This window comes from Erpetoichthys calabaricus, chromosome 3 (genome assembly GCF_900747795.2).
Source record: "Erpetoichthys calabaricus chromosome 3, fErpCal1.3, whole genome shotgun sequence".
NCBI lineage: Eukaryota > Metazoa > Chordata > Cladistia > Polypteriformes > Polypteridae > Erpetoichthys > Erpetoichthys calabaricus.
Window position 1 is genome coordinate 194,018,721 of NC_041396.2, and position 12,450 is coordinate 194,031,170.

The following is a 12,450-nucleotide window of genomic DNA, read 5'->3' on the forward strand; positions in this document are numbered from 1 at the left end:
ATGTAGCACTAAGCTAAATAAGATACTGCTATTATTCCACACTGGTTTAATGTTCCTGCTCCAACAATGTCCCATGAATATTCAAATGCACTGAGGTTTGGGGGCACTCGTTGATTATAATGTTTTAACGGGCTTCCCTAGTCATGGCAGTACTGTTTTCTGAGAATGACTGTATCGGAAAGCCCTATTTTAAAAAGTGCTAATGAATGAGATGGCAAAAGCTTTGACCATCCAGTGAATATAAAGTCATACCAAAAATAGTGATAACAAACTGGAATATTTTGTAAAATACAATAGTTACCACCTTATGTTAATGACATCTTTGCAGTCTCTGGTAGAGCCCTTTCTCCAGAGCTTTGTGAATGTTTCAAGAAAATCAAGATTACTTATAACACTATAAATGAGGTTTCAAAAAAGTAAGAAAATCTCAAACGCTGTTCAGGTTTTCATGTTTTTGATTTTGTTCATTTAAAAAAAATGGTATTTAGGCAATTTAATCCTGCTCCATTTTAATGCTAACTTTTATGTACAGTGACTCACTCAAATCAGAGACTAAATCAGAATTTCCCACTAACCTTTCACTTGTTACTTTCCCATTCATACCTGGGAAACGCATGCCACTTTCAGAAAGGCAGTGACCAAAATAATTATTTTTTGGTTTATTTCAGTAAAAATATATGTTACCGGACCTTCAGTCATATAAAAGGTCTGTGCTCTAATATTTCACTCCATAAACAAGTAAATTAAAATTTAAACTGAAGTAACAGTTCATCCAGAGTGATGTCTCATTTCTACAGTATAGAGATGTAGTCAATATTTCATTGCTTTATTGAAGCAATGCAATGAAAAGCTGTATCCAAAAAAAGTTTGTTTTATCCAGAAAAATATATTACAATTTAGGTATTAAGAGAAACTCATTTTTATAATGTAAAATTAGCATGTGTCCCACATGCAAAAGTTTGCTGAGATCCTTGTATATAATAATTTCTAAAATATTTAAAAAGTCACATACAAAGTAGAGTAAAATGTCAGTAAAAGCAATCTGTAAAATTGGCTAGAAGGAAATAATAGTAGTCAGAAGACACATTAGCATTCAGATGTCTAAATCGTAAAATTTATACATTCCCAAAGGAACAGTCAATCTTCAGTTGTCATTTCAGCTCTTTGCTAATACTACTAATGGTTTTTAAAGTACCTAAATTACCCATTACACATATAACAAAAATATCACCTGCTATCAAAAAGCCAATAGATGTGAAAATTGAATTCGACCAAAAGATATTTTGGCTTCTTAAAACTTTCAGCTTTTTCAGATACATGTAAAGTATAATAAACGTAGTAGTTATTAATGAGTTTATAAGGATTATCTATTGAAAATTATAACTGATTACCGACCCCATCATTGAGTGCAAAATTATAAGACAAAAGGTGTTGACATCTGCAAGTTTAAAAATCACAAAACATCAAAAAATTATGTTTTTAAATGAAAAATTCTAAAAAGCAAGTAATCTACAGTAAGAATGTTAATAAGTCTAAGCAACAGTGTTATGTAGATTCACATCTTAGTAGAATTATTTTAATTCTTTAAATATACCTTTTTGTCACCAGATAGAATTTATGCCAACATCTACCAAATATACATATTATTGCATAAAACAGATTTACTTTACTATCAGTAAACAAAAATTAAAGTAAAAATACCACCAGAATGTAGTAACTCCATTACAGGTGCTGGTCATAAAATTAGAATATCATGACAAAGTTGATTTATTTCAGTAATTCAAAAAGTGAAACTTGTATATTAGATTCATTCATTACACACAGACTGATGTATTTCAAATGTTTATTTCTTTTAATGTTGATAATTATAACTGACAACTAATGAAAGTCCCAAATTCAGTATCTCGGAAAATTAGAATATTGTGAAAAGGTTCAATATTGAAGACACCTGGTGCCACACTCTAATCAGCTAATTAACTCAAAACACCTGCAAAAGCCTTTAAATGGTCTCTCAGTCTAGTTCTGTAGGCTACACAATCATGGGGAAGACTGCTGACTTGACAGTTGTCCAAAAGACAACCATTGACACCTTGCACAAGGAGGGCAAGACACAAAAGGTCATTGCTAAAGAGGCTGGCTGTTCACAGGAAGTTTTAGAGCACTTCATGCTTCCTGCTGCTGACGAACTTTATGGAGATGCAGATTTCATTTCCAACAGGACCTGGCACCTGCACACAGTGCCAAAGCTACCAGTACCTGGTTTAAGGACCATGGTATCCCTATTCTTGATTGGCCAGCAAACTCGCCTGATCTTAACCCCATAGAAAATCTATGGGGTATTGTGAAGAGGAAGATGCAGTACGCCAGACACAACAATTCAGAAGCACTGAAGGCCACTATCAGAGCAACATGGGCTCTCATAACACCTGAGCAGTGCCACAGACTGATCGACTCCATGCCACGCCGCATTGCTGCAGTAATCCAGGCCAAAGGAGCCCCAACTAAATACTGAGTGCTGTACATGCTCATACTTTTCATGTTCATACCTTTCAGTTGGCCAACATTTCTAAAAATCCTTTTTTTGCATTGGTCTTAATTGATATTCTAATTTTCCGAGATACTGAATTTGGGACTTTCATTAGTTGTCAGTTATAATCATCAACATTAAAAGAAATAAACATTTAAAATACATCAGTCTGTGTGTAATGAATGAATCTAATATACAAGTTTCACTTTTTGAATGGAATTACTGAAATAAATCAACTTTGTCATGATATTCTAATTTTATGACCAGCACCTGTAATATTACATCTGTATATTTTTCTACATTTAAAACACATTAAAGTTAAATGGTATATAATTATTAAATCTGAAAAATAATGTTAATTTAATCTGCACCAAAAAAAAAAAAAACTCACCTTCAAATCAAAGGGCTGCAGAATGTAATCATCTTTCCTGCTGACATTTGAAAAGGAACGGAGAGCTCCAGTAAGCCGAGGTTGAGCCATTAATCAAAACTCAGCAATTCACTTGTTGCAGAAATAAAGTCAGCCACAATTTGCAAAATCTAGATGGGTAAACACACATTAAAATATTGTTTACCTGTAAAACAGTAGTAATAAAGACTAAAATTAACGACAGTTTTTCTTTACAACTTTTAAAATCCAGTTAAAAAAAAGAAGAGTGGTCAAACTATAAATGCGTAAGGTAGTCTGCTGAACTACCAGCTTTGCAAACCTCGTAGTCCAAGTATACTTTCTGTAGCTCAGCTTTAAATACCGAGTGCAGGGCTACCTGCACTTTTTTACAGCAATGTTTTTTGTAATGCTTTGTTGTACACGAGTGCATAGAACTCTTCTACTTCAATATAAACACACAATCAGCATCTTGAAGAAGAATAGTTTAAAAAATAAATGACTTTTAAAGGATTATGTTATGCTGATGTGTGGACTTTTTCCAATGTACGTAAAAATATATTGTCAAAAATCACCTGAAATACTGAATTAAAATGGTACTCTCAAATTTTGCTTTTAGTCCTAATTTAGAACCCTCCAATTAGTTTCTCTAACAAATACATAACCAGTTTGTCCTTCATGGTTATTCTGAAGTGCAAAACAGTATACACTTTAGAATGTAACACAAGTTTAGCTGACCACAGCCAGTGATATATGTATACAACTGCATTAAACTTTGTCACACTCGAACCATTAAGCAGATGTTAGTAGTGGGTTGCCACAAGTAAAAATACATTTTGGTCGCTGTCTGTGTGGAGGCATCATGATGTAAGTAGAAACAAGACAGTCTGGGGTGCTATAAGTAGCTGGTTTTAAAAGTGACATTCAAGTTAAGATCATAATTGAAGAACTGGGTCTTTTGTTTTTTATCAAATTGTTTTGATACTTATGATGGGCAGCCAGGCTTTGCTAATCTGTGGTTTGGAGTAAGCTGAACTTGCTAACAAGATATGAGTAACTCAAACTACAAGATTTCTCCAAATTTTAAGAATGAAAGAATGAAGATAAATACAGCTTGAACCAGAGCACATATACTTCACCTGTGCCCTCTAGTGGCCAACGGCCCCCACTTTGTTTATTCCATTTTGTACATGCTTTCTTAAAATCTAAACCTCACTTAAGTTTATTGTTCTAACTTCTTTAGTACTTGGTGAGGACTAGAGAATTGCTATTTATGTCCTAATTTGTGCAACTATTTTTTCACATGATGGACTATAAATTACCATACATGCTAGCTGGGATAGGCTACAGCAGGCATGTCAAACTCACTACCATTGGTGGGCCACTTCGACTGCCATACGTGCGTCAGCGGGCCGTACTGTAACAAATACTATTATACAAAGTTACTGTAGCTTTCTTTCTAATACTGAAAACATTAAAAAATGTAACACTTAAAGTTTAAAGAAAAGCAATTTATTTCCATGCAGTCTCCATACAACAGTGTAGAATTAGAGTCTTAACCTCTTAGCTAGGTCCTTATTATATTAGTAGGCTCACCCTCCTTTTAAGGCGACTTGACTTTTATCCTCAATTTGTGTACGCTCCATGTGTACATCAGGCATGTAAGTGTAGGGAATGAGAACATCAAAGTGCCCATTCATAACATCTCCCGAAAACCTAAGTTTTTTTAATCCCCTCGAGTGCCTGTCCAAACTTGGAGCGTAGGACTCCATAATAATATACTTGAAACTCATTGGGGAACAACTCTCCCGCTGCCATTAGCTCAGAACTGGTACCATAAGTTTGAGACTTTGACATTTCAGTGAGATACTGAAGCTCATTTGTATAAGAGATTCCTGACGGCATCACTGTAAATGGCTGAAACCTTGACCAATTACTTAAAACATGTCGTACAATGTCAGCCCGAATCTGTACCGCTAAAGACGGAGTTTCATGCACTAAATAGGCTATAGAAGAGAATAAGCAAGCACCATCTCCCCTGATATTTACTACGCGGTGAGGCATTTGTACTCCATCAACATTAATTATTTCCAGACACATAATTTTGTCTATTTTTCCAGCGCATCGCGCACAAAAGCAAGGGAACGATGGGAGCACCAGAACTCTGCTCACATCGCGTCGCTTCGTACCGCAAGCCGCAAGTAGTAAGTCTGTGATAAGCGGAACACCGCTACGTTTTGCACGTTTTGCAATCCCGACCGCTTTTATATAGTGTCTTGATGATTGATAATATTCATTATATTATATTCATTGCTTATATAGGAGCCTTACAGTGTGAGATTTATTTCTTTTGTCCCGACACTTGGCATCTCTTGTCAGTAACCAGTTTGTCAATATCAGGCTTGAAATCTTGTGCAGCTGCAACTTTTATGAGGGATGAAAGGTGCTCGACGGTATGTCTTGAGCGAAGTGGGGTTTTGGTAGCTTTCATTAACAAAAACAATTGCTCACAAAGGTAAGTGCTTCCGAACATTGATAGTACTCTCGATGCAAACTTATGGATCTGCACATACGAGGGTGGCAGGTAAGCTTACAAGCCTGGAACACCAACTTCGTTGTATTTTGCCTTCAGAATAGAATCTGACTGCACTTCAATCAGTTCCATTTGGATATTCTCAGGCACATTCTCAACATTGTAAGAGAACAGCGCAATGCCCTGTTTGTGTGAACTGAAATCACGAAAATGCTCACTGAATTCATTGCTCAGTAATTCAAGTTGGAAAACCAATCCTCCAAAAATCAAATTTTACTTTGCTAAGTTTACTTCAAAGTTTATATTGTAAAATAAGCCGATATGCAAAAAAACACCTGACCAACAATAATTTTACAAACTCAAAATCACAAAAATATGTTAATAAACAACTCACCCACTTCTCGCGTCCACTTCAGATCTTCAGCTGTAGTCTGCACTAACTGTTCGTTACAGTACTAGCACAAAATTACATGAAACTAGAGCAAAAAAACGTGAAAATATGCGGGTTATTACTACTCGTGATGGTCTGTTCTGCCCAGTAGCCAGTTTCAGCAGCCCAGTCAGTAGTGTAGCCTTAGCAGGGGCAGCTCTAGGCTCGTGGCGGCCCTGGGCAGAGAAAGAATCGGTGGCCCCTTCGCCTGGTAATGTCAATACGGTATCTTATACACAGCGAATGGCCACATCCGTTGCGGACACTGCATAGCCGCCTCGTGCTCATGACACGCTTCTATATGCGCGTGTCCATAACTTGAAAACCAAGTGGTGGCCCATGATATTCTCATTACGGCAAAACATTATAATACTACATATAACTTACTGCTCCGACTCTAGCGACATTTGTAAATACAGCGTACTAATTAACAAGAAACAGAATGTTTTTCGGCCACATTGCCGTCAGCTGTGTCGTTATTTTCTCTTTCTGTTTTATATTCAATATACAGTGGTGTGAAAAACTATTTGCCCCCTTCCTGATTTCTTATTCTTTTGCATGTTTGTCACACAAAATGTTTCTGATCATCAAACACATTTAACCATTAGTCAAATATAACACAAGTAAACACAAAATGCAGTTTTTAAATGATGGTTTTTATTATTTAGGGAGAAAAAAAATCCAAACCTACATGGACCTGTGTGAAAAAGTAATTGCCCCCTTGTTAAAAAATAACCTAACTGTGGTGTATCACACCCTGAGTTCAATTTCCGTAGCCACCCCCAGGCCTGATTACTGCCACACCTGTTTCAATCAAGAAATCACTTAAATAGGAGCTGCCTGACACAGAGAAGTAGACCAAAAGCACCTCAAAAGCTAGACATCATGCCAAGATCCAAAAAAATTCAGGAACAAATGAGAACAGAAGTAATTGAGATCTATCAGTCTGGTAAAGGTTATAAAGCCATTTCTAAAGCTTTGGGACTCCAGCGAACCACAGTGAGAGCCATTATCCACAAATGGCAAAAACATGGAACAGTGGTGAACCTTCCCAGGAGTGGCCGGCCGACCAAAATTTCCCCAAGAGCGCAGAGACGACTCATCCGAGAGGTCACAAAAGACCCCAGGACAACGTCTAAAGAACTGCAGGCCTCACTTGCCTCAATTAAGGTCAGTGTTCACGACTCCACCATAAGAAAGAGACTGGGCAAAAACGGCCTGCATGGCAGATTTCCAAGATGCAAACCACTGTTAAGCAAAAAGAACATTAGGGCACGTCTCAATTTTGCTAAGAAACATCTCAATGATTGCCAAGACTTTTGGGAAAATACCTTGTGGACTGATGAGACAAAAGTTGAACTTTTTGGAAGGCAAATGTCCCGTTACATCTGGCGTAAAAGGAACACAGCATTTCAGAAAAAGAACATCATACCAACAGTAAAATATGGTGGTGGTAGTGTGATGGTCTGGGGTTGTTTTGCTGCTTCAGGACCTGGAAGGCTTGCTGTGATAGATGGAACCATGAATTCTACTGTCTACCAAAAAATCCTGAAGGAGAATGTCCGGCCATCTGTTCGTCAACTCAAGCTGAAGCGATCTTGGGTGCTGCAACAGGACAATGACCCAAAACACACCAGCAAATCCACCTCTGAATGGCTGAAGAAAAACAAAATGAAGACTTTGGAGTGGCCTAGTCAAAGTCCTGACCTGAATCCAATTGAGATGCTATGGCATGACCTTATAAAGGCGGTTCATGCTAGAAAACCCTCAAATAAAGCTGAATTACAACAATTTTGCAAAGATGAGTGGGCCAAAATTCCTCCAGAGCGCTGTAAAAGACTCATTGCAAGTTATCGCAAACGCTTGATTGCAGTTATTGCTGCTAAGGGTGGCCCAACCAGTTATTAGGTTCAGGGGGCAATTACTTTTTCACACAGGGCCATGTAGGTTTGGATTTTTTTTTCTCCCTAAATAATAAAAACCACCATTTACAAACTGCATTTTGTGTTTACTTGTGTTATATTTGACTAATGGTTAAATGTGTTTGATGATCAGAAACATTTTGTGTGACAAACATGCAAAAGAATAAGAAATCAGGAAGGGGGCAAATAGTTTTTCACACCACTGTATATTGGCGTGGCGGCCCCTGGGATTTGGCGGCACTGTGCAGGTGCACAGTTTGCACATGCCTAAGGCCACCCCTGCTGCAGCCTAGCACTTCAGTTGTGATGCTACGGCTCATTAACTTTGGTCAAGGCTCATGGCTATACTAGCAGATGATGTTTCCAGTACGCGCTTTTGTCAGAAGGCAGAAGTAAGAAAAGTCAATAAGTAACACCGAAGATGCAGAATGATTCAATCACAAATGATAGGGGGCCGCATGTTTGACATGCCTGGGCTACAGCACCTCAAGCGACCCTGTTCAGGGCTAAGTAGTTAGGAAAATGCCTGACAAATCTCTTGCTGTCAAGTAGAACATGGCCAGAAAAGGAAACTAACAAATAAAAAAAAAGTTTGATAATCTACTCTACAACAAGAACTGTCTGTTACTCCAGATAATCTATGCAGTATTTTACAGATCTATTGTATCACATGACTTTAATAATCAGCCATTACATAATGTTGAATAGTTATCTTAAATTGTCATTAGTTTAACAGACAAGTTCTCCACTCGGTTTTGTAAACTGGCGGCACCCAGCGTCAAAGCAGTGCTACTGTTCTTGTGTGGTTTGCCTTTCTTTTTTAGATCCATATCCCTGACGCCGGCTTTATCAAATACACTGAAATTAACCGCATATTGTTTATTAGTTTAAGGCATCTGATTGTAACAGATCCGTAACTATATAATGGTACACGGAATGGCCAAATATCATTGCTGCTTTAGTGCTGCCACTCTCAGTGCACCACTCGGTTTATTTAACCAATCGTATCTGAGTGCAGAATCACAGCTCTACAGCAGCTGATCAGATTATCGGGATACAGCATCTAGCACACACTGCCTCAGCCATGGGCACAGTCTATTTGAACTTCCCCCACACTGCAAATGCTTCAGAGCCTTTCCTGTAGGGACCTCACAGCTCACAAACAGTTTTATCCCAAGAGCTGTAAACGCACTCAATCAGTCCATCAAGTGCTCCGGGTAGAACTGCTTGTACTTATAAGTACAATCTCCTCACTGTAAACTTGCACAAGTTATAATATTGCACAACCTGTGCCACTTTATATAGCGCATATTTACAGTTAGGTCCGTAAATATTTGGACAGAGACAACTTTTTTCTAATTTTGGTTCTGTACATTACCACAGTGAATTTTAAATGAAACAACTCAGATGCAGTTGAAGTGCAGACTTTCAGCTTTAATTCAGTGGGGTGAACAAAATGATTGCATAAAAATGTGAGGCAACTAAAGCATGTTTTTAACACAATCCCTTCATTACAGGAGCTCAAAAGTAATTGGACAAATTAAATAACTGGAAATAAAATGTTCATTTATAATACTTGGTTGAAAACCCTTTGCTGGCAATGACAGCCAGAAGTCTTGAACTCATGGACATCACCAGATGCTGGATTTCCTCCTTTTTAATGCTCTGCCAGGCCTTTACTGCAGCGGCTTTCAGTTGCTGTTTGTTTGTGGGCCTTTCTGTCTGAAGTTTAGTCTTCAACAAGTGAAATGCATGCTCAATTGGGTTAAGATCAGGTGACTGACTTGGCCATTTAAGAAATTTCCACTTTTTTGCTTTAATAAACTCCTGGGTTGCTTTGGTTGTATGTTTTGGGTCATTGTCCATCTGTATCATGAAACGCTGCCCAATCAATTTGACTGCATTTAGCTGGACTTGAGCAGACAGTATGTCTCTGAACACCTCAGAATTCATTCGGCTGCTTCTGTCCTGTGTCACATCATCAATAAACACTAGTGTCCCAGTGCCACTGGCAGCCATGCACACCCAAGCCATCACACTGCCTCCACCATGTTTTACAGATGATGTGGTATGCTTTGGATAATAAGCCGTTCCATGCCTTCTCCATACTTTTTTCTTGCCATCATTCTGGTAGAGGTTGATCTTGGTTTCATCTGTCCAAAGAATGTTTTTCCAGAACTGTGCTGGCTTTTTTAGATGTTATTTGTGTATTAGCAAAGTCCAATCTAGCCTTTCTATTCTTGAAGCTTATGAGTGGCTTGCACCTTGCAGTGCACCTTCTGTATTTACTTTCATGCAGTCTTCTCTTTATGGTAGACTTGGATATTGATACACCTACCCCTTGGAGAGTGTTGTTCACTTGGTTGGCTGTTGTGAAGCGGTTTCTCTTCACCATGGAAATGATTCTGCGATCATCCACCACTGTTGTCTTCCGTGTACATCCAGGTCTTTTTGTGTTGTGGAGTTCACCAGTGCTTGCCTTCTTTCTCAGGATGTACCAAACTGTAGATTTTGCCACTCATAATATTGTAGCAATTTCTCGGATGGGTTTTTTCTGTTTTCGCAGCTTAAGGATGGCTTCTTTCACCTGCATGGAGAGCTCCTTTGACCGCAGGTTGTCTGTTCACAGCAAAATCTTCCACATGCAAGCACCACACCTCAAATCAACTCCAGGCCTTTTTTCTGCTTAATTGATAATAACATAATGACGGACTTGCCCACACCTGCCCATGAAATAGCTTTTGAGTCAATTGTCCAATTACTTTTCAGCCCCTGAAATGAAGGGATTGTGTTAAAAAATGCTTTAGTTGCTTCACATTTTTATGCAATCGTTTTGTTCACCCCACTGAATTAACACTAGAATTACCAGAGCCTACGAAAAAACTCGTATATCCGGCCCACCTTAAATCGCTTCTTAAATCCGTTCACACCTCTCCGCCAGCATCCTTTGTCCTCTAAATGTGCTGATAAAAGACAAGCTGCCAGCAGCCGGCTATTCCATCCCCCCACCGACTTAGAACGTGAGCGCACTTTTCCCAGCTCTTGCCTTCATTGATTATGTGGGAGTGAAGTGGAGTTTTACAGTGGAAATAATTGATCGTCATTCTAAAGTAATCTGTGTAAACACATTGTTAAAACAGAAACTTTGTCATATTTTAGTAATAAATGTTACAAAATGTAGTAGGCATAAACTATAGAATGTGTAAAGCCCGAGTTCCAAAGATCAAATAAACACTTTCACAAAAGCTTCAAGGACAATACAACAGCTTCTGTGGTGTAGCGCGTTAAGATTTGCCACTTAGAGCAAAACAGCTTTGCTGCCTCTCAGACCTGAGTTCAAATCCCCGCTACGGATAAAATGTTGCTTTTTTTTTTTTTTTTTTTCTTTTTAACCTGAAACGGACATAAAATTTATAAATTGGTATGCACTGTCAGTTAATGAGATCGTTATATTTTCATGTGGGATGCTCCTTTTAAAATATTTTTTTAACAATTGAGACTGCAATTAACAGGAACAACTGTCCTTATAACTGTTATTTTTAAGATCCATAACACACAGACAGACGAGCACTGCGTAATAGGGAGACAGACAGGCAGAGATATATGAATAAACAGGGAAGGCACATGTACTGAAAGAAAAAAAAGATCAACGTGCGTTGTTGTTACTTAGAGAGTCAGATGGGGGAGGGGTGATGTTAGAGCACGTGAGCTCATTCAGTGCTACAGGAACAACGCACGTTGATCTTTTTTTCTTTCAGTACATGTGCCTTCCCTGTTTATTTGTATATCTCTGCCTGTCTGTCTCCCTATTACGCAGTGCTCGTCTGTCTGTGTGTTATGGATCTTAAAAATAACAGTAATAAGGACAGTTGTTCCTGTTAATTGCAGTCTCAATTGTTAAAAAACTATTTTAAAAGGAGCATCCCACATGAAAATATAACGATCTCATTAACTGACAGTGCATACCAATTTATAAATTTTATGTCCGTTTCAGGTTAAAAAAAAAAAAAAAAAAAAAAGCAACATTTTATCCCTAGCGGGGATTCGAACTCAGGTCTGAGAGGCGGCAGAGTTGTTTTGCTCTAAGAGGTAAATCTTAACACGCTACACCACAGAAGTTATTGTATTGCCCTTGAAGCTTTTGTGAAAGTGTTTATTTGATCTTTGGAACTCGGGCTTTACACATTCTATAGTTTATGCCTACTACATTTTGTAACATTTATTACTAAAATATGACAAAGTTTCTATTTTAACAATGTGTTTACACAGATTACTTTAGAATGACGATCTATTATTTCCACTGTAAAACTCCACTTCACTCCCACATAATCAATGAAGGCAAGAGCTGGGAAAAGTGTGCTCACGTTCTAAGTCGGTGGGGGGATGGAATAGCCGGCTGCTAGCAGCTTGTCTTTTATCAGCACATTTAGAGGACAAAGGATGCTGGCGGAGAGGTGTGAACGGATTTAAGAAGCGATTTAAGGTGGGCCGGATATACGAGTTTTTTCGTAGGCTCTGGTAATTCTAGTGTTAAAGCTGAAAGTCTGCACTTCAACTGCATCTGAGTTGTTTCATTTAAAATTCATTGTGGTAATGTACAGAACCAAAATTAGAAAAAGTTGTCTCTGTCCAAATATTTATGGACCTAAC

At 38.1% G+C, this 12,450-nt stretch overlaps 1 protein-coding gene across 2 annotated transcripts in view; it reads right to left on the reverse strand.

The window, feature by feature from the left end:
• The window catches only part of ascc3 (activating signal cointegrator 1 complex subunit 3), an 854,735-nt gene that overhangs the window by 809,067 nt on the left and 33,218 nt on the right, over nucleotides 1-12,450 (reverse strand). For both annotated transcript variants that reach the window (XM_051925342.1, XM_051925343.1), the window contains exon 2: nucleotides 2,919-3,067. In XM_051925342.1, the coding sequence (XP_051781302.1) occupies nucleotides 2,919-3,008 (90 nt within the window). In that variant the 5' untranslated portion in view covers nucleotides 3,009-3,067. The remainder of the gene's footprint in view (nucleotides 1-2,918; nucleotides 3,068-12,450) is intronic.